The 24185-nt window shown below is 40.6% G+C and overlaps 1 protein-coding gene across 1 annotated transcript in view; it reads right to left on the bottom strand.

The window, feature by feature from the left end:
* Positions 1-5922: 5922 nt before the first annotated feature.
* gabrg1 (gamma-aminobutyric acid type A receptor subunit gamma1) overlaps positions 5923-24185 on the bottom strand; it is a 47780-nt gene continuing 29517 nt past the window's right edge. The window contains exons 8-9 of the mRNA XM_034111508.2: positions 13160-13362; positions 5923-13067 (exon numbers count right to left, since the gene is read on the bottom strand). Of these exons, the coding sequence (XP_033967399.1) occupies positions 12783-13067; positions 13160-13362 (488 nt within the window). The 3' untranslated portion in view covers positions 5923-12782. The remainder of the gene's footprint in view (positions 13068-13159; positions 13363-24185) is intronic.

Below are 24185 nucleotides of genomic sequence, written 5' to 3'. Positions count from 1 at the left end.
CATAGAATAATAGACTACAATGTCAAAGGGCAATTGCCATTAGTTGTAGAAAGGACACATTTGTAACTGGGGATTTTCAGATATATATAAAATGTGCTTTGCTGAACCGTAGAGAGGTCTTCAGCTGGAATAAAAGCTGTTAGCCTAGCTTGAAGCAAGTTTTCTCCACCTGAGGATGTAGAGTTGTGCTTTAGACCAGAAAGGATGAACATATACAAAGCATCTATTATAATTAGGGCTGTCAAACGATTAACATTTTTAATCAGATTAATCACAGTTTAAAAATTAATTAATCATGATTAATCACCATTCGACCTATGTCCAAAATATGCCATTTATTTATGTATATTGTTGTGGGAATGGAAAGTTAAATGAAATAAGGCGGATATATCCATTTAACATACAGTATCTATGTTTATTATAACATTTGTCTGCATGTCAAAATGAAAGACAGCCCACACACCTATCAATCATCAAACCGTGGGGTCTTAATTCATTACGTGTTGATTTCTATCAACGGGGGAGTACTTCAGAAAAGTCGACAGAGGGGGGGGGGGGGCCGCGGCGGCTAGTGGAGTATTTTGTGACCACAGTGTGTGAACGTTGTGATCAGCTGTTTCAGCGCAGTTCTCCAGTGAGGGGGGGGGGGGAGTCTCCCTCCGCAGCCGGTTGGTGTAGTTTTGGCACAAGTCCGTTGTGCAGACCGACGTTAACAGCTCCCTGTCGGTGCACTCCGTGTGCACCGACTCTGTCGTCCGGTGATCTAACCGCCTTCTGGAAAAGCTTCACAAGTACGTCGGTACTGAAGGAGTAGGTAGCACTTTCTCCGCGCCGTTCCTATGAGCTTGCTTTAAAAGAAGGAACACTCAAAACAACCAGGACGAGGGTTAAACAAAAATCTGTTTTAATCATGAAAGGTAATAATGCAATACAATATAATACATTACCATACAAAGCCATATCATATGCGTAATGTCAGGAGTATGCCTACTCCTGGCCTTGTTCACGGGCTTGCCACGACCTTCCGGTCCGGGCGGCGCGAGAAGAGAGGACGAACAACAAGCTGAATAGGCTTTCATACCAACAGAAACAAGAAGGGGTGGAGTTTACTCAGCCTCCACACACACACCCCCCCCCCCCCCCCCCACATTCCAGAGACCTCAGATGTGTCTTAAAGGATATTTAAGATAACACAAATATTTCATCTCTCATATCTCCAACTTCTGGTTACACAAAATACAAAGTAATTAAACCCACACATATACTATTCAAGATATGTAGACTTCCCTGAAACATGACATGCTAGAGATCTTAAGCAGAATATACTCTTCCCCCACCTAGCACCATGTCCTGCATACATACACCTCCCCCATAGGGCAATACAACCCTGTTTACTCTAAACAGCCCTTTGTTTATAGCCATTTTAGTCCTCACATTTATGAAAGGATAAAACAGAGAAATCAATATAAAACACAAACACAGGTATTGTTTGAACAGTATTCACTTAACTGCTACTATTGATAATTACCAGAGAAACTCAAAGGGACCTCTGTTAACTCAAAACAGAACTCAACATTAATTCTGCATTTTCCTTCTTCAAAAATAGCCTAAAAACACCCTTTTGATAAACAGGTAAAAGTCAAAGAAAAAGACTATTGCGCTAATCTACTTTTAAGAAAAAGGGAACATTGTTTCAGGAATCTATAAAAAAATCTCTATAAATAACAGGAAAAATGTACTTTTTGGTCCTTCAACTATTAACACACAGGAATGTATAAACCCACACATATATTAGGGATGACATGATGTAATACACCTCCTATAGATGGGTGACATTAAAATGAACATACCAAAAATATGCGGCCTCAATTCTTTGGTACAATATCTCACATCAATTTCCACAGTACGCAAATGCGCTGTGTGACACAAGTGACGGTACGCATTTCAGATTACGTACATAACCAGCGTACCAGTAATGTGCACCCCTGCCTGTACTACAGCAAAGGTATTCTCCGTGGGGACTTCCTGCAACAACACCACGCCGTTATCAAAGATGTTCTATTGAGAAGTCGATCACTACGTGACAAAAGTTTTCAAAACCGTGGCTACTGAAATCAATCTTACTAACTGCTGTCTGTGCAATTTACTCCGCGCGAGTTGGCAGACTTTATTTTGCTTACTTTAACATTATTTTTCATGGTGGGGCTAAGCCATTTCTTGGTATGGGTGTAGCCTACCCCAGCCATACCCTGGCGCTGCCACTGGTGGCACGTATGGGGCGGGCCATTCTGCACATGTGTTAAATGCGTTAAATATTTTTAACGCAATTAATTCAAAAAATTAATTACCGCCGTTAACGCGATAATTTTGACAGCACTAATTATAATAAATAATTATATAATCATTTACAGTAATTATTGTTACATTTTAAAAGGTTTTAAAACAACAAAGCTGAGTGTCAACAGTCATGCTAACATAAGGTGACCAGATTTTCAAAATGAATACCGGGGACATTTTGAGTTTTGCGGTCAATATATCATTAACATATCCAATTTTCTTCACTGTTAAATAAAAAAGGGGGACAATTCTGGTTCAATGTAATTCGAACATTTTAACTGTTGAATACAAACAGAAGGACGATAGCGCATATATGTAAATGTGAAATACGTATTTGATACTGGATAGTTCTTGTTTTATTCTTATCTAAAAACAGAGGGATGATAGCTCATATGAGACTTCAAAGGTCTTTTATTTTGAAACTGTACATCAGATTGTCCTGATTCTCTCTGAGTGACTAGATGGGGTGTCCTGCTATCACCCTGGAGTGAAATAAGTCTTTGATAATTTGACCATTTTTTATTTATTCTTGTATACAAACAGAAGGACGCTAGCCCATATATGAGATTTCAAAAGTATTTTATTTTGAAACTCTACATCAGATTGTCCTGATTTTCTCTGAATGACAAGATGGGGTCTCCTGCTATCACCCTGAAGTGAAATAAGTATTTGATTGACTTCAAATGACTCTTTCATTATGGACGGTTTACATTAAATAATAATCAAAATATAGATGGACAATAGATCTAATTTGAGATTTTAAATAGCATACATTTTAAATTGTGCTTCAGAAAGTAATGTTATTTTAGGAGTGTTGTGAGATGGTGTCAACATCAATTGAAATTAGTCACCCAGTGGAAATGTCAGATATGTCTTCATAACTGTATCCTTACATTTTACATTCACTCAGTTACAATGTGGTAGTTATATGTAGTTTCTTTAAAATTATTATTGATCACATTATATAGTACATATTTTTTAATTTAAGCTCCAATATATATGAATATGTTTGGTGTGTTTTTTAGGTATATTTGTTATTGACCGAGTAAACGCTTTTATTTTGAAGGCAGTTTTTACATGCCTCTACCGTAATGCATAGGATATTCGCGCACCGCAATACAACGTGCGGGCTGGCTTGACTGTGTTTTCCGAAGTGGGGGCTGGCTTGACCACAGTCTGTTTACCCAGTGTTTTCTGACATGAAACGTTTAATTTCACCTTGCTATGTGTTTTTACCGTATATAAAAAAACGGGGACATTTCCGGGGACAGTTTCAACCGGGGACAGGCAATACAAACAGGGACTGTCCCCGGAAAACGGGGACGTCTGGTCACCCTAACAGTATGCTAATATGCTCACATTAACACTAGAACCGCCAGGGTCGGCGGTCGCTGTATACCTAAAACCACCAACGGGTAAAATGTACCCGCTATTGATTTTCAAGGTACAATGTTCTTTTATTTATCATACAGAACAGTGAGTTTTGATCGCACAGGGATGGAACTTATACCAATAGAATCTGTGGACTCTCAGCTTTTCATATGATATAGTTTGTGCAGATAGCATGAAGTATAAAATATCGCTAAGAGTGCTTGGTGTTAGACGTGTGTTTTGTTTAGGTACAAATCTCTCTATCTATCTATAACTATCTATCAATCTGTCTGTAATGTTCTGTTCTATGGACATATAATTGTCTACATAAACAGACGACGCGGACTACTTCTCTCATTTCGAGTGTCCATCTTTATTCAACTGGCACGTAACCTGGGGTCCTTCTCAGGTCGATTATTTTAATTTCCTCGCTCCTCGGTCTCACCGGAAGTTGATTTGTCTGCGCCATATTGAGTACCGTCCCATGGTGCTTATTTCTGCCGGAGGACAGAGGATCGAGGAGCGATAATGGAGGAGCGATAACCGAGGAACCACCAGACCATCCTCCGATGAAATCCTCAGATACTCGCCCCGCCCCCTTACTGTGTATCGCTCACTGATTCGACGATGCAGTGCATGCACTGATCTGATGCTTCTTGACATGAGAGCAGTTTCCCAGCGGAGTGAAGAAAACACATGAACCTCACGGGACTCACTCCTCAGTTTATACCGTGTTTTGTTTCAATTAATTATCATTTAGTTACAAATATGTGATACATCTGAACAACAAAGTGGTCTAAAATCATTTTATTCATTTTTTGGAAACATTTTCATGATCGCTTTTTTCGTTTTACATTTTCATTTCTTGTCATTTCCATTCAGTCATTAAGTGCTATTACAATGTTAATGTGCTGCATATCCACACAAACAAACAAACAAACAAAGTGTGCAATCCAATAAATGTCAATCTAACTGGGTTTTGATAGATAACATCTCTCTTTTTCTTCACTCAATTATTTTATTTATTTTGTGCACTCTAATCAATATTAATCCAACTTGTTTGTTTATACATTTTAAGAATGGCGTTTATCTTTTTTGAGAATTAGTTCTTATTTTATTTTATTTATTTGGATCTACAACAGATGATACAAATGTTTGTGTCAGTAAATGTGCACTAACAGAGGCGGGGGTGTTTGTGAAAACAACGGGGACAGAGCTGCTGTCAGACATCAGCTGTGCAGCGTCATCACAAACGGACGTCGCTTCACGTGACGCTCCGGAGGAAAGGACGTCCCATTGCTCTTAAAACTCATTTCCCTGCTTCTCGTGGTTTCCTTGCGTCTCTCTATGCTTCCCTGGTGGGAGGGACTAAACGCAGGGAAACGATGCAAATGAGGGACGCAAGGGGCCCTTCTCACTTCTCTTATTTTTAATTTCCTCGCTCCTCGGTCTCGGTCTCACCGGAAGTTGATTTGTGTGCGTCATCTTGAGTAGCGTCTTTAGACCTCAGGGCACTGAATAAAAAGCTTATGAGAAACAAATTGAAGAGATCAAATTGAAGAGATACCTTTAGTGGATTTCATGACAATCTATTACATAATTAAGATATGTCAATCAAAGCCAAGGTCTGACATTCCTATATTAATGGGTTCTCACTGAAGGACAGTCAGTTGTCCAAATTAGGAACCTGAGATTTAAAAATAGGCAGATGGGAAATGTTGAGTCAGTTCAAACTGGCCATACTGAGAGTGATAATCTACTCACTATAGGAGTCCAAATGGTTTGCTATGGCAAATGGTACCTTTTTAGCATGCAAGGCAAATAAAAGGGTCCCTTCTCCAATCAACAGTCTTATATAAAAGACAATAATATGTGGCTTGGTCTTTTCTACTTAAATAGAATATGGACAAAATGTACAGTATATGGCTCTTTTCCAGTCTGCTACCCCTCTAAATGCTTTTACACTTACAAATCAGCATTCACAACATCCACACACATTCATACAGTGATAGAGGCTGCCATACAAAGGTCCACCTGCTCAGGGAGACTAACACACTCACACACTGTTGGGATCCAATTGGGGTTAAGTGGCTTGCCCAAGGACATATCGACGTGTATCTGCAGGGGATGGAACAACCGATTCTCCAATTGTAGTAAGACCACCTACCTCCTGAGCAACCGTGGGCCCATACAACACAAGCCTCACAACATTGATTTGACTTTTTCCAGGCACTGCTTTATTTTCACAGTGTTTTGAATTGTTAGTCACAATACAGTATGAATAACATTTACAGAGAATGACATTGTACACAGATGATATGTGTTTATATTGCTTGAGTTGAATGCAATACATAGCAGTATGCCTATTAGCAATTAGTATACCAGACAACCCTGCTCTCCTTTTCACAGGATCATTGAACACGTTGAGGTTGTCGGGCTGAACAAATACAGCATTTGATTTTTGAAGTCTACAGCTAATTACAACAAGATGTCAGACATTTACAGGAGTTACAGAGCAACCTGTGAAGCACTTAGATGAATCATTGGAGTTACACTTTACAAAGATTAAAAGCCATATAAACTTGTTTTTTTTTACATACATTATGAAAACAATCGTTTTTTTAAGCCAAGACAGATGAGTGTTGCCACTGGGGGAACAAAGGGCCCTATCGAGTCTAATGGACCCTCCTGCCACAAGCAGGCATGAGCCCACAGAGCTAACCCTAAAACACAGCTTTGCCAAAACGTGCAAAAATACCTGAAATGATACTCTGCAATTAACATAATCAGCAGCGCGGCTACAACTTTTGGGCAACGAAGCGCTGAAAAGCAAATGGTGCTTGCTTTTTTCTAATGCTTGATGTAATCTGTGGTATAAATATTTAAGCACATTCAGTTTTTTAATTTTAATTGATTTCCCCAAATATGAACATATGCATTTAGTGAAAAAAGATATAAGACCAACACTTTATTAAAATGCTATATTTAAAAGCACTGTCATTATGATCATTTGAAACCCATGTATCGATAGCATTTCCTTTTGGTACAGTATAACTGGAATAGCAAGCCTGCTGTGCTACATTAGAAGAATATGTACCAATTGCACATGCTCCTTGTTTTATGTTTGCTACTTTAAAAGAATAATGTGAAAGGAAGCAGCAACACTTCTTAACAGATTTGACTGCAGCAGAGGTAAGAGGAACTGTGTGTGTGTTGGCTGTAGAGACTCAAAGTGAACCAGACTCTAGTGCATGTGTGTGTGGACAGAGTTTACTGGTGGGTAGTTAAACTAGCCTATAATCATTCTTCAATGAAAACATCTGCTATGTTTGGCTAGTACAAACCAACACAAAGTATCCTAAAGTGAAACCCTGAAAGGCATCTGAATAAAAACACTATATTGGATCACATACATTCAGTAATCCATTCGTGATGTACGAAGCATTTCAACAGCACTCATTTCGACAGTTCATTTCAAAGTTGTCACACTGCTGCTTCCAGTTTCTCTTTCGATGCAATGGGTGTGAGTTGCATTAACTAATGTTTTGGTCAGTGTTTATAAAATGTTGGATTACATTTGTGAAATGTCTCTTCTTTTTAGTTTCGTGAATATTGTGGGACACATTCTTTTATTATTCTGATTGGGTCAAGCCGATATGCATAATAAAATCCAATGAAAAATAAATGCTGTGTCAGCTCCCTTCCAATGCTGTTGGGAAAATACTGAATGTGCTCTTCTAATATCAGAGTACACATGCTAGCAAAGGCCCTGCGTAGCTGTGTGCGTAACCGGACGTATGATTACCAGAAGAGCGTCAGGACTGTTTGAGGCATGTGATAGCTATGTGATTAACATGATGAGTCAGCCTCTGTGGAGACAGACATGTGACTGTCATGTTTATTGTTTACGTGGACCTTAGCTGATCTGAACTAAGGCCAGAACACTGCTGAGAGCCTGTATTCTGCAACGTGTGGCTGTGTACCACTCTCTGTCCCACGCAGCCTCTGTGTGTGATAATAAATACACGTGTCCTGATATTTAAGACCAAGCCGGTGACGAGTGAGATTTTTCTAACAAATTCCGATTGCTATTTTATTTTTTTCATTGTTAAACTAATATCGGAACCAAACACTTACGTTGAGTGCTCCACACCAAAGGGCTATTCAAAGGGGTATGCAGTAGACCCTGTAAGCTACTGGAAGGCTTTGATTGGAAAACCCTTGCAGGAATTGCAAAGTACAACTACCTGCATTTAATTAGTTGATGAGGGCAGTATTTGTTGAAAGAAGAAACTGAGAGCAGCAGATTGATAAATGCTGGAAGTATTGTGCTGTGGAAATGCTTTATGCACATAACCCTAACCCTAAAGGTGGTTATCGCCTGCTCGCACGACTTTCACCATGGCACTCAGTTGTGTTTACTCGAGTCATTCAAACAGGACGCGCAAAGCCAAAGGATGATGTTTTGTTTTCTAATTCAACAACGTCAGTACGCCAGTGCAGACAGCAACATCTGTTTCTTTGCATTGACGAGCAACACATCGTCCGGGGTGAACGCACCAACAGTAAGGACAACATGTGTATCTCTAATATAACCAAATCTTTTTGCATTTGTGTTCTGGAATTTGTACTAATTTAGTTGCAAGGTGTACCAATATGGAGGAGGGACATCTGAAGAACACACATTGGTTTGGTATGCCGTGTATTCAAACTGCGTTAGGTGTTTTGGAAGTGGAGTTAGTACTTGAGCTGAGTAGAGAAACGAAATACAGATACTTTTTGTGTCAAATGTTTCTAATACATGAATCAGGTGTTCTTATTGATGATCCCATGAATACTCAATAAGGAGTTACCACACCATAAGGAAACAACTGCAACACAGTTCATGTTTGCATAGATGAATGCAGCCATCAGTACATTCCGTGTTAGCTTTGCATCGTTGAATAAACCTCAGACATGACTTTTTACTGAAATGTCAGTTCATTAATAACTATAGTGTCCCCTTGAACATGTTATGAACATATATGGAATCTCAACGATGCAGAAATGCTGTTTTATGTGAAAAGACTACTTGATGTTTTACATAAGTGCAGCAATTAGAACTGGGCAGGACATGCCACTGTTTACGACAGTTCTTTGGTGTTTGTGAACAAGTTCAAAAACCTCTTGTCGGTGGTTTTGTTAAGGGCTGATGTTGGTGAGTCACGTTCCTCTCCCTGTATCTGCATGTCTCACATTTCCATTCCTACATTTCAGAGCATGAGAAAGATACCTGAAGCAATACTCACCTGGGTCAGAGTGTAAAGGAATTAGGATGTATGGATGGACAGTATAGTTACAGAGGATCTAAAAAGAGTACAGTTGTTTTAGGGCTGGAACCTGGATCTGTTTATACATTTCCATGACATGTATGTTATGGTATATATTCTCCAATAATGGCAGCCATTTTAAATACTGACAATCTTGCGTATTCTATAAAACACTGTCAGCTTACGAAATATTTTACTTTGCAAAAACTCTTATACTTTCGGTACTGAGCTGCAGAGAAAAGAATGATGATGTTTTGGGTTATTATTGTATGTCCTGCGGTAGCTGACATTACCTCACTTGCCCCCTGAACAAACCTTCCGTACTGTTTGTCCCAGAGCACGTAGAGATGGCCATCAGGGAGACTTGCTCGTAGGTTCTGTTTGTTTATCCGATCGGAAGCTCTACGCTAAAATGATGATGTTACTGTTCAAAGAAAGCAAGCATTCTATTTCTACACAAATACATTTTCCTTTTGACATGTATATTTAAAAAATGTGTTGCCTCTTTACGTACCAGTGAGGATGATGATGATGATGATGAAACATGTGCCTATGAAATAAATAAGAAAGTGTAGGCTACAGCTAACACAATGTTAGCTAGCAAAATGTTTTATTGATGAGTTGGGCTTAAAAGTAACCGTTCTGTTTGCTCTGCAGCTTTGAGGGGTCAGCCATTCTGAATATCCGAACATTCAAACGGTGCTCCCTGTTCACGAACTGTGACTGTTAACAACCACACTCTTAGCATCTTGTTAAGAACTGCTGGTGCTGCTCATTTAATCACAACTTATGGATTGAGTGCTTGAGATTTGTATCACTGTACAGATAGGCTGTTTTCCCATCACTATCAAGTGAAAATGCCATGGTACGCTCTGCTTTGTCATAAGTCTTACTTCCTGGTTAGCTTAATGAGAGTTAGCTGCAGGAACAATCATGAGAGTTGGAACAGAAAGGCGGTTACTTTGGTTGGTTGATTTGTGCTGAAGTGAAGGAACAGTTGGATCCAGCAACAGTCTTAACTTGCATCTGAATAAAAAAACGTGTCCGAGACAGCGCTGTTATGAATGTTCATGCAATCTCTTTGTGGTGTGATTTAAAGGTCAATCTTAATCTTTGAATTGATCCAAACTGACTAGAATCTGAAAAATGATTCAACCTGATGATGTCCATCTATAGCAGGGGTGTCAAACTCAAGGCCCGGGGGCCAAATCTGGCCCGTCACTTCATTTTATGTGGCCCCACAAGAGCTTGCAAAGAATATAATATGTTTGTTATACGGTTACATGGCGATATACAGAAGCATGTTGCCCATAAACTACATGTCCCACAATGCATCACAGATATGCCCTTTTTCTCAGAATTGTTCTTTTTTTTCAAAACGTCACTTGTTTTATATATATGACCTCATAAAACAATGCCTTTAGACAGCTTTGATATCAAGGTAGTTCATATTATATTTTCCTCCTAATTGCCTCCGTCTGGAGCTGCAGAACTGTTATCTAAAGCTCATATACTTTTTTTTTTTTTTTTCCAGAATTTGGATTTTCTTTTTAAATAATTTTGTGACATTCCCACTGAAGAGACTTACAATTATTTGCCCCAGACTTCTTCTTTCAGACATAGTTAATTATGAAGTTATTACCCTATCGGAAAATAATCCAATGCAGAGGCAATCATGTAATATAATTACATTATTTTATATATATTAAATATTTATATATGTATATTTATAAAGTCTTAAAGTTACAACCGGCCCTTTGAGTGCAACCATAATGCTGATGTGACCCTCGATGAAATTGAGTTTGACACCCCTGCTCTATAGTAAACTGGGATTGGATCAAATATGTAAGTTGTTTCTGTGCAGACAGAACCCAAAGAGAAAGAAATGGAGGGAAGCAAATCAGTTTGAAGTCTATGATAGTGGCTGCCCAGCGCCCACACTGTATTAGATGTAGAGTCATTCTGAGAGGATGTTGCTGGAGATATGTCAGTTTATGTTCATTGTGTGTTTCAGGTGGTTTGCAGGGTGGCAACCACATCTGTCCACACAGTGAGTCTTCTACATGCAACAGAATGTATACAAGTCATTTATAATTAGTAAAGGACATTCTTTTCTCAAACCTTTTCAGAAACCAAATCAATTTGCTGTATCAATCTCGAAATAGGACTTGACTACTGAATTAAAGAGTATATGACCATTGTCCTGACCTGTCTGAAAAACGGTCAGTCTTATGACACATGATATATCAGAGTATAAAGTACATACATCATTGTTCATGAATTCACTGTTTGAATAACTTTATAAATGCGTTCCATGTAGGACCCCACCAATCAGAACGCTGTGAGGTGTCGCCTAGAAAAATAGAACCCTATGAACATTAAAGGTATGTTCCCTTCTGGTGGTGAAGTGACCAATAGTAGCAAATCAATAAAGGATCAGAAGAGCTTATTGGCCTCTGTATCCTGCTTCTCAACAATATCAATAGCACAGCGGCAAAGAGTAAACACACATTTGTGTATTTTTTTTTTAGGTTTGATGGCAATATCTCCTGTTTCGACTGGAGTCTAACTCGTGCAAACATTTCTGTATTCAACGCTGCTGTGGGTAGGGTTAGGGTTTCACAGAATGCAAACCAATTTGAATCAAGTATCAAAACTGCTGATTCTTAAAAAAGCCTTTCAAATGATTGTCCTATTTAAATCTGAGGAGGTTTTAATTCCAAAATGTGAAAGTTTGGAGTTTCAGATTCAGGCCTACATGTTCCTCCATGTCTTTGCTGATGAAAGAAGAATGACAGGAGATAAAGGTGCAGTTTCTCAATTGTTCTCGATGGAGAGACAGCGTTAGTCCAATCATCCATACTATAAGGACAAGATCAAAATCGCAAGTGTGCATGCTCTATGGTTCCAAGACCCAGGATGGTCCAGGTGTTGTTGTTCTCGATAGGCAGGCCATTGTGGCTCAATGCGACACTGATCACATTTCCCGAATGCCGTATCCAGTTCTCCAAAGCATTGCAAAACAGATAATAAAAAGCAAACGGGCGATGCGTGTCTGTCGCACAATGAGCCAGAAGTGAATGCTATGCAGACACACGCACTGAGTGTGGTGAGCCATAGATCAAGAAGGAGGGGATTTAGCTCTTAACATGAATAACTTGGCCGACAGAAGAAACATTTCATTTGGCTTTATTGAGTTTTTAGGTTGACCTTAATGTTAAGATCCCGATGTTAGAGGAATGATATAATCAGGGCTCTTAGCTAATAGTTCAATTACAAAACACGAGCGCAAATGGCAGACTTAATCTGCATCATCTGCTATGCCGACCAACAAGGAAAGTCGTGTCCCCTTTAGTTTGGGAGGGAGGCAATTCCATAAGGGAAGATCTTCAAGTATGTACTTTCCATTTCACGGTTAAGGCTCATATCAAATGGAATTAATCCCCTGCTAATGAGAAAATCCAGAAGAAAATGAATGGGAATGAATCCTTTAGCTTTTTAAAATGCATGTAAAGAGGAATCTTCATTTTGGTGCCAGACGAAAAGGTCAATGAGTCGCAATAATCATTAATGCATTATTCACTACGGATAGGAAATATCCATATTGTTCTTAGGCTGTAGGGACAGAGTTCATTCATAATTAGTTTGCAATTTGGTTTTCTTGTTTGCCAACAAAGCTAATATTCCTAATGATACAATAGCAGCGATGCTTGTAAATGCTTGCAGATGTTAAACTCCAGTTGTCTTTTTTTAGATGTCCTGGTTTTATAGATACAGATATCCAATCCAGTAAACCAGATTGAAAAGGCCAAAAGCAGTGGGAAAGAATATTCGCGAGTATGTATCAATCTTGGAAACGTGCACATGCATCCTGTTTTCACGCCAGGCACCTGCGCGGCAGTCATCGAAGCAGCAGAAGAAGCTTGTGCAGTTTTTCCCATCCAAACACTCGTAAGCATAGTCCTCCTCCTCCTCGTGATAGGGCACAATGGTGTTCATCTGCAGCAGGGACGTGCCGGGGCGGAGATTCATCATGCTGGATGCTTTCTGCTGTGGCGGCAAACAAAGGCATATTTGAGTATGTTACCATTAGACTCATTCGGTTCAGAAGAAAGAAGAAGAAAGGAGTGAGTGCTGGGTACCTGTGTGTTGCTGTTGACTTTGGACTTCTTGGCCGGTCTGTTGCTGGTGAAGTAGTGCAGAGTGCCGTACTCCATGAGGGCAGCGAAGGTGAAGATGAAGCAAACGGAGACGAACAGATCCATGGCGGTGACATAGGACACCTTAGGCAGGGACTTCCTGGAGATGGTGCTTAGAGTAGTCATCGTCAGCACCGTAGTAATACCTACATGGATTGTTAAGGTGGAATATCAAATACTTTCTCATGAAGAACTTGTCAGAATATGTATGTAGCAGCAAAAGCACTGTTGAAATGACGATGTGAGGAGTTCCTTAAACTTGGACTGGAATGGGTTTAGTTTGGACAGATAAATGAAACCACATCAAGAGTCTTCTTAAAGCGTCAAACCATTACCTCGTCCTGGGTATCATTGGATACACTTACATTACACTTACAACAAGCAGGTGTTATTATGAAGACGCATGTTACAGCCCCTAGTAGGCCTGTGACAAACAGCCAAAAAGGGCTTTAGTTTTCGAGATACCGCTCCCGGAGTTAGGACAAAACACAACTTACTTTTTCCTCATCTCTAAGGCCTCCCATACATGAAATTGATTGTTGTATACAAATATTTTACTGCAAAAGTGGTGAAATTGATATATAAAGTTATACACCCCAAACAAAAAATAAAGCCTGGCCGTCTGGGGGTTGAGGCATATAAACTCATGTAGATTCACAATGGAATGTCTGATAGGTTTACAACTTGGCATACCTGAGGTCAGGACATCCCTCTGCATTATACAAAAGACTGAATGTCAATATCTTACTGTAAATGGGAGATACAGTCATTTGAACACATACCTACAATAGGCGGAAATGTAAATCTATGTAGAATGTTCTCTTTACTTTGTAGTGACTCTGACATGGATTGCCATAGCAACACATATGAGCGTCTTTTGGAAAGGTGTGGTTCTACTGAATCCAGCAATAATAATTGTGTAAAGGTAGCTTACATACTCATGGAGTTATGTCACTAAACGTATAAGGTGTCACAAATGGGGAAAATATGAAATAGTCCTAATTAAATCTATAGTATCACCAATTAGTTTTATTTTGACTTCACTTATCAGGGGTGGAAAATATTAACAAATTATCTTGAGTAGAAGTCCCTAAAAGGTATGACAACTTGAGAATTGCTATTTTTTTAAGTAAAATATTACAACTTCAACATTAGTGCAGAGAAAATGCAGGCCTAAAATGCAATAGAACTACTAACGAAGTAGTAGTTGGACATCAGCTCGTCGCGGGCGATGTTGGTGGTCAGAAACTGATCCACTAAGAACTGCAACACCTTGATTTTACTCTCAAGAGGACCATAAGGATACTCATCTACTTCCTGATAGGGCAGAACCTGATGGTACTCCCGGTCGCTCTCGCAGTACGCGCGCAAAACCTCCGACCACGTCATGCCGTCGATAAAATACAGAGTGGAGTTGACGCTGTCTTTGAGGTCGGTGGGGGCAAACGTGGTGTTGGAGGTGTCTTCTTCACGTAGGATGACCTTCAAGAGGGCAATATGTGTCTCTGCTCACATTGTTTATCGACGGCCCAGCAACTCAAGCTTATGCTCCTCATAACAGCAAGTCATTCAGCTCTGTAGAGAATCAAGAAGTTATACTACAGTATTTGACTCCACCTGCTTTATCTGCATCTCATTGCCTACGTGGGTTTCTTCACAAACTGACAGGTAAATCATTGCAAATATTTTTGGACTGTGAAAAGATGGGACCTTGTCAAATAAAATGGCTAATTAGCTAACTGGAAAGTGACCTAGCTTAATGTTTCATTAATGTAACAGAGCCTGTCCAGTAGCCTATATTCACAATAGACTCTGTTTCTCCTGGCTTAATTAGTATCACTGGTAACAATATTGTAAATAGAGCCTAACAAAAACAGTTTAAGTACAACATAGATACTGTACAAATTCTGAAGTGTATCTTTTTTTCTTAAATGTTACCAGAACGGAGAGTGATGTACAAACAGTGGATCCAAATCGTTGTATCATCTGTGGTAAACATTTTGAAAAAGGGAAGAAACAAGATCCATATGTCAAAGATCCCACAGCAGAAGGCCTCCAACGTATACTAAATGTTGCTCAACAGAGAGATGATGATGTTCATAAAACTCTTTCTCCATATACAGATGATATACTTTCGTTTAAAATAAAGGTATCATATCATCGATCATGTCGAGCAAACTACTCCAGTAAGACCAATATCAGTGAGCAACAAGTTGTAAATGTTGAAAGTGAGAGCATACCTGCATCAGTGTCTTCAAGAAGACTGAGTAGGGTTGATACATTATCGTTTGACATACGAAGAGATTGTTTCATTTGTGGGGGGGCCAGATCAAGACCAGAACCTCTGACAGCCATTATGACTGGTACAGGTAAGAGTACCCGAGACAAGGTCCTTCATGCAGCATCAGAAAGGCTTGATGAAGTTGTACATCTTCGGCTGCTCTCATATCCGGATCTCTTTGCATATGATGCCAGATATCATAGAAGCTGCCTTAAACACTATATCTCTAAACTAAATATAGCAGCTGCCAGACGAAAAAAAGAATGAGAACAGCAGACCAGTATCTAGGACAAAGCTTTTATTAAGCTCACTGAACTCATTGACAAAACTGTTTTCTCAAAAGAAATGAAAGTGACGACCCTCAACTCCTTGGCTGGGAGGTTTGATGACACACTGAAGACACTGAGGTCTGGGGAAGAAGATGAGACGGTCCAACTCACGAAATACAGCTCCTGGAAACTGAGGAAAAGCTCTTACTGCATTACAAGCACAGGCTGGTATTTGTAGAACGAGCTGGAAAGTCTGATTTGGTATGCTCTGAAAGTGTGCCCATGGGATTGGCAATGAGAGCTGTACAACTCGAAGACAAGCCAGAAGAGACAACAGCTTCTACAGCAGACTGTGAGACACAACAGCAAAGTCAAGGTCTCTCTGACAGGCTAATACTACATAGAGCTGCAGACGCATTGAGAAAGAGCATGGAGCAGGTTGACCATGACCATAAATCATATGTCAGCAGTGATCGACTATCACGTCTACATTGCAGCAACTATGTAACAAACAATGTTTATGACTTTGTGAACTGGTGTGTTGATTCAAATGCTCACAGAAATTGCGAGACCTGTGATGAGGAACCAGCTTTGAAGGACAATCTGCGTGTCATTGCAATCTGCCATGATCTCATTGCACAGTGCCGTCACATCCATACGCCAATCACACTGGGACTTGCCCTTTTGATTCATCATCAATTTGGCAGTAAGTCACTCATCAATGAGCTCGGTGCAATGGGGCACTGTGTTTCCTATACAGAGGTTCGACAGTTCCTCACATCTGTGGCAGCAGACCAGATATCAAGGACAGAGAGTGGTGTCTACATCCCAACTGGCCTCACTGGAGTCACTGAACATGGAATTGTTGATGCAGCCATCGATAACTTTGATCAGAATGAGGATACTCTGGACGGGAAGCAAACAACTCATGCTATGGCATCTGTTGTGTAGCGAAGAGGCCATGTCTCCACTGCATATGAATGTCTAGCACGAGTCCCAGAGAGGTCTCTCTCAGCCTTGAACACAGCTGACTTGAATGGAGAGAAACTTCACAGGTATGTTTGGATTCTTTGAATTTGTATTCATTCCGTTTACATGTGAATAGTCACAGGACAAATTAATTGGTGGGGGTGTTCAATATGAATACTTGGTGAGGTTTAGTGTTCTGATTTAATGCATATGATAACAAGCTTATCTTATTATTTCTGGATACAGATATATCAAACCTCCAAAGCGACCAGAACCGCCCGAACTTCCCAAACCTGAGATACTACACATAAACACAGCAGTCTCCAAAGCAGCAGAAGGCAGAGACCTGGTATGGAAGCTGGCCCGAAACCAGAGCGAGAATCAACAGCATATTCCTGCGTGGTCTGCATTCAATGCCTTCACATCAGACACACCTTGTCCAGTAGCCAGTGTACTATACGTGCCCTTCATAAGAGAATCGCCCTCAGATTTGTCCACCATCTATACAGCTATGATACATCTTGTGCAGCTAGCTGAAGAACTGGGACAATACCATGTGCTTGTGACTGCAGACCTTGCAATTTATAGCAAAGCGCAACAGATATTGTGGAACAAACCAGAGCTCTTAAAAGGGAAGATCACAATGAGACTAGGAGGTATGCATATCACAATGGCTTACCTTGCAAGCATTGGAAAGCTCTATGGTGATGGCGGACTGTTTGACATACTCACTGAGTCAGACGTGTATGCAGAGGGCACAGCCCGACAGTTGCTTCAGGGGAAGCAGCTGGCAAGAGGAATAAGGAGCATAAAGCTAGCCCCTGAGGCTCTGTTCAGGCTCTTCTGGAAAGCCATGCAATCATGGCTTGAAAAGAAAGGCAAATGTGCAATAACTGGAGCACAAGAGCAACTCCTACGAGATGTACAGCATGCATGTCATGGTAATGACAAGGCCACTGCTCAACAGCTTATCGGTGAGGTGGAGACGGAACTTACTGGGATCCAGAACATTATCAAGACCTTCATAGTTGAAGGGGCTAAGCAATCAGCAACTTTTGGATATTGGTTAATGTTCCTCAAGGGTGCTGATCTGTTGCTAAGGATCCTTGGTTCAGAACGTGAAGCAGACTTTCAACTTCACCTGAATAGCATGTGTGAAGTCATCCCTTGGTTCAGAGCTGCTGGAAGAACCAATTATGCCAAATACATGCCGGTCTACGTTGCAGAAATGAAAGCTCTTGAATATGAACAACCAGAAGCATACACATTCATGCAAGAAGGCACATTTGTTGTCCGCCGGTCAGAGGATCACAGCTTCAACTGTGTGGCGACTGATCAGGCACTGGAGCAAACCATTAACCGAGAAGCAAGAGTCAGGGTGGAGTTGTTGGCTTCACATTGCGAAAGGCAGCTCTCACAAGATGGTTGATGACAAGGCATGTGACCACAGCATACGTGGATGCCATGAAAGACCTTTGTGACACTGATGCAAAGGGCCCAAAAGCACACAGAGAACATGGAGCCTCTTGAATGGACAGAGATGAGGGAGACATACAAAAGATAATAGAAGCTGTGGAGCAGAAGCAGAACCCCTTTGACCTTGATAGTATCCCTGAGGAACTGATCAATATTGCAAGTGGTCAGGTTGCATCTGAGAAAGTTGCAAAAGAGCTGTCAAGTGTCCTCCAAGATGGTGCTGAGCAGAATGCCATCTTTATTGAAGAACGCCTGGCAAAGAGCTTCTGGGATCCTGAGAAAAGGAAACAGTGTGCAACCTTCAAAGACATGAAAACATCAGGTGGAGTCAGTACTAGAAAGGTTCACATGGACTCAGATGTGCTCTTTCGAAGATTACTTGCTGTATCCAAGCAAAGAGAGGTATCCATGGAGACTGTGATGTCTCATGAACTTGATGCTGTCCCCCCTCTTTGTTTTATGATGATGGAAGCATGAGAAAGACAACAAAAGCCGACCTTGCTAAACAATTGGAGTCAGTAGGTGAAGAGACACAGCAGTTGCCTAATGTTGCTGAACCATCTGCATACATCATCGATGGCATGGCTCTTCTACAGAGTCTCCCTGACTCAGGCGTTCAGACATTCAATGACCTGGGTGAGTGTGTCTGGAAGAAGATCACAACACTAATGGAAAACGAAAACAACAACTGTGTTGCTCTAGTGTTTGATAGGTATGATCATCCACACTCAATCAAAGACCTGGAAAGGCAAAGAAGAGGCACCATCCAAGCAAGCAGATCTACACATGTCATCACAGGCAAAGCCAAAGTTCCTTACTACAGGAAATACCTCAAGGTCAGTGGTAACAATGCTGCTTTATGCAGCTTTGTAAGCAACTACATAGCCAATACAGGGCCCAAGAGAATCTCCTCAGAGAACACAGTCATTTTGGCAGGTGGCTTCGAAAATGGTGAGGAGGTCAAAGTGGTCAACAAGTCAGTTGTTGACAACTTGACAGATCTGTATAGTGACCAGGAGGAGGCTGACACCAGATTGGTATTACATGCAATACATCTAGCAGAGTCTCATTCTGGGCCCGTCATCAGATGTGATGATCCCGACGTACTGGTTTTGCTTGTGTATTATTCCAGCAAAGGAATGTTTGGATCCTCAACGGTGTTCATGCACTCTGGACATGGCCCAAGGGAGAGGTTTGTCCCAGTCTGTCCCATCGCAAAGAAGCTTGGTACAGCATTTTGTGCATGTCTACCTGCATGCCGCGCCCTCACAGGTTGTGATACCACAAGCAGCTTGTACAGAATTGGGAAGGCTACTGTGTTTACAAGACTTAAGACCCATCTGAGTGACTTAAATGAGATGGCCAGTTTTGGACTTTCTGGAAGTCTGGAGGAGGCTATTCCTGTGGCAAGAAAGTATGCCCTCCTTCTGTATGGCCAAAAGAAAAGGGAGGATGGCCGTCCTTGCACCACCTTGGATGAGCTGAGGTAGACACTAGCATCTACAACAGATTCATCAGCTGCAAATCTACCCCCAACAGAAGATGCCTTCCAGCGACATGTATTAAGAGCCATGTACCAGAGCGCAGTGTGGTGTCACAGCCATGTGGCCAAGCCTCATCTCTGGAACCCAGTTGGTAGAGGGTGGAGGCTCAGAGAAGATGGGTCGATTGAACCAGTGATGTTCGTCAAAGAACCTGCACCTAAAGAAGTCAGAGACATCACCCACCTATACTGTAAGGACGGAAAGTGCAATGATAGCAGCAAATGCCAATGTCTTTCAGTAGGCATGACCTGCACAGAGTTTTGCTCTTGCTCTGACTGCCCAAATGTGAGCCATGTTGTTTTTGATGACAATGTGGATGAGTGATAGAGATGTGTTTATATGCATGTATCCCCCGGCTCCCACTGGCTTAGGTTTACTTAAGTTTAGATAAGAACATTTAATTTGAATACTAAAGTTTGTTAATCTAAAAACCTGTTTCCTTGTCTCTGTGTCTCACCTTCTAGTCCCTGGCACATTTTGGCTGCAGTTGGGCATAACAGTGTATAAAGACACCATAAACGTTTAGTGACATAACTCGATGAGTATGTAAGCTACCTTTACACAATTGGTATTGCTGGATTGAGTAGAACCACACCTTTTCAACAAGCGCTTGTGTGTGTTGCTATGGCAATCCATGTCAGGGTCACAAAGTGACATAGATACATTTCCGCCTATTGTAGGTATGTGTTCAAATGACTGTATCTCCAATTTACAGTAAGATATTGACATTCAGTCTTTTCTATAATGCAGAGGGATGTCCTGACCTCAGGTATGCCACGTTTTAAACCTATCAGACCTTCCATTGTGAATCTACATGAGTTTATATGCCTCAACCCCCAGACGGCCAACCTTTATTTTTAGTGTGGGGTGTCTAACTTTATATATCAGTTTCACCACTTTTGCAGTAAAATATTTGTATACAACTATCCATTTCATGTATGGAAGGCCTGAGAGATGAGGAAAAAGTAAGTTGTGTTTTGTCCTAACTCCGGGAGGGGTATCTCAAAATGTTGGGGCAATTGTCACTAGCCTATAAAGTGCATGTGTGTTTCTTCTCCTCCTGCTATTCCTCTTTTTCCCCTGCCGGCTGCGGTCGAATAGTCTTTTTGCTTAGGGAAAGGTTCCTTACGGATAGAAATGACAAAGGAATTCCGAAGTGGCAGCCATGATAAGAACTGTTCAAATATTCTTGATGATAAGAAAAGGAGCTTCACTGCTTCCCTTGTTATCTCCTTTAGCCTAGGATACACAGCCCATCCTTTACAAAATACATTGAGATAATGCCATCCCTCAAGTTTTTGCAGTTTCAACATTTAAAGAGTTACACCGTTTGAGATGTTGTCAGTCCTCCCCTACATTTGGCAACCTTTTGGTGTTGAGATGTACAGATGTAGCACTCCAGATAGGACTCACATGGATGTGTCCCAGTCAAAAGCCCAGCGGATCCCAGTGGCTGGGGGTGTTGCCAAATTGCTAGAGGGCGTTGCCAAATTTCCCCATTTGTTCAATTACAGGATTTAACCATGAGATGGCGCTTCATTCACAAATACACAAAGAGAACTGGGTGTTGTGACTACAAAATCACCCTCTTCACTCATCAGTGCATATATGGAAATGCTCCTTCCTACATCAAGGAATTGCTCACCCCACAAACCTCCACGAGAAACCTACGTTCAGTAAAGGCAAACCTCCTCATCCCACCAAGGACAAAACTGAAGACCACGGGAGACCGAGCCTTCTGCTCCGCTGCTCCGAGACTGTGGAATGCCCTCCCAAACCAGCTGAGGACACCACAGACTGTGGAGGCTTTCAAAAAAGCCCTAAAAACGCATCTTTTTAGAATAGCCTTTAACTAGATTTTGAAATCCCCCACATTATGCCATGCCGGCATGAATGTCACAGCTTTTATTATGTTGTTTTAATTGTTTTTAAATTGTTTTTTATTGTTTTGTTTCACCCTTTTTAATTTTTAATTTTGTAGCACTTTGAGTTTTGTATACGCAAATGAAAAGTGCGCTTATAAATAAAATATATTATTATTATTATTATTATTATTATTGTAGACCTTAGTCTGTTTGCAATGTTTGCAGCTCTGCAGTTGTGTTTGTTGAATACTGTAGCATTTAATCACTTATTTGTTATGGTTTTCACAGGCTAGTATAATGAAAATACATCAGTTTTAGATCAAATAAAGTATATAGTTTGCTTTATGCAGTATATTTTTTGTAATATTGTTGGGGTGTTTTTACACAGTACAGTAGATTGAAGTAAATCAACTTATACATTAAGATAAGATAAGATGGACCTTTATTAATCCCCGTGGGGAAATTCAGTAGTTCAAACAGCAACAGGGACAGTGAAAAACAGGATAGCACAGATTCACACAGATTAATAAAATCAAAAATAAGATGAGCGATAAAAATAATAATGACAAACTATGTAATAAGAAATGAATAAAACTAAAATATAATTATCATATCATATATTATAATTAGGGCTGTCAGTCGATTAAAATATTTAATCGCGATTAATCGCATGATTGTCCATAGTTAATCGCGATTAATCGCAAATTAATCGCACATTTTTAATCTGTCCTATATGTACCTTAGAGGAATATTTTTCAAGTTTTTAATACTCTTATCAACATATGAGTGGACAAATATGCTTTATGCTAATGTTTATTATCATTTGAACAATGACAAATATTCTCATGAATATTAAACACAACAACCTCTGAACATTACAAATATTCGCCTCAATTCAACCTGGAACCTCTCTCATACAATAATACAATACAAATGGTGTGTGTGTGTGTGTGTGTGTGTGTGTGTGTGTGTGTGTGTGTGTGTGTGTGTGTGTGTGTGTGTGTGTGTGTGTGTGTGTGTGTGTGTGTGTGTGTGTGTGTGTGTGTGTGTGTGTGTGTGTGTGTGTGTGTGTGTGTGTGTGTGTGTGTGTGTGTGTGTGTGTGTGTGTGATCGATGGAGCTATGTGCAACTCAAGGCATATTATGCTCGAACGGGAGCTGCCTGGACGCTGCAATCATGTTGCACTATCCGTGCTGAGTGTGCTGACTTCTCCTACCATGTCCCGCTGTCTGGCTTCCTGCATAAAGTCAAGTGCTCGGCGCAGTTGTGGCGAAATGTCGCTCCTCTGTTTTCATTTAAACAGCTCCTTATATCCGTTAGCGCAGCTAGCTAGCACCAGATGCTAACAACAACAATGCACGTAAGGTCTCTCTCTCGCTCGGGCCACACAGGCCACACATACACACACCCTCCCGGTCCTCCAGATGGCCAGTCGGTGCCTGCCGGTGAGCGTGGACGTGTGGTCTACCACAAGCGGGCGGCAGGAGCGGGGCTGTCAGCATCAGCTTGTAGATGGTATTTTAAAGTCGATGCGCTCTGAAACTACGGGGCGGCCGAGGAAAAAAAATACACATGCGTTAATCGCGTTAAAATAATTAGTGGCGTTAATTTTTTTTTGCGTTAGCGCGTTATTAACGCGTTAACTTGACAGCCCTAATTGTAATGTATTGTATTATTAAGTAATATCATACATTAACCCCATTATAGCAGATGCCACATTGAATGGATGAACACATTTATGCATCAATAATTACAACAGAGTATTTCTAAATACAAGTTGTAAAAATACTTATGTATTTAATATTAATAACATAATGATTAATTTCAGATGATAATACTTTTCAGGGTTAGGTCCGGTCTGACAGCGCTGAGCTCTCTGCTGCAGAGAAGATCACTGCTCTAAACAAAGTCAAAAATCCTACATCCAAACGGAATAAATATAATTAATTATGAGGAATACGTTAAGTCTTGTTCATTGTTTTTCACTTTTATTAAATGTTTGATATTTCCGGGACAGACCCTTTCATACCGGCAATGCGCGATAGAAACAACAGAAAGTGCGACAGTTTAAATATGCCAGTGTTAATTTCGTCAACGAAATCTATGACGAAAAATGTTCGTCGTTAATTTCGTCAACAACCTTTTTTACATGACTAAGACGAGACGATGACGAGCTAAAAATAGATTTTTGATAACGAAAACTATGACGAAATGTATATTTAGTTTTCGTTGACGAGACGAGACGGGACTAAGGTGTTAATGGTGGACTATCGGACATTCAAAATGCAGCATATTTTCCCCCAAGTGTCCATCTTGTCTGTCAAAATGTATCAAAACGTTTCTAACTTGCAATATCATTATTTCCGCTCTCTTCACTCCAGAAGAGCGATCTCCCTGTGTCTCTCTGTGTGCGGGGGGCGGGGCCTAACAGACACGCTGCAGCGGACACAGAGATCTGCCGGGGACGGAGCGTTCAGAGAGTATAGAGACACATTTTGACTAAAAGTTGACAAAAACGTTTTGAGTTTTCGTCGACTAAAACTAGACTAACACGTTTTGAGTTTT

The sequence above is a fragment of the Pseudochaenichthys georgianus genome, chromosome 22, assembly GCF_902827115.2.
Source record: "Pseudochaenichthys georgianus chromosome 22, fPseGeo1.2, whole genome shotgun sequence".
NCBI lineage: Eukaryota > Metazoa > Chordata > Actinopteri > Perciformes > Channichthyidae > Pseudochaenichthys > Pseudochaenichthys georgianus.
This window is presented reverse-complemented; position numbering and strand designations above follow the sequence as displayed.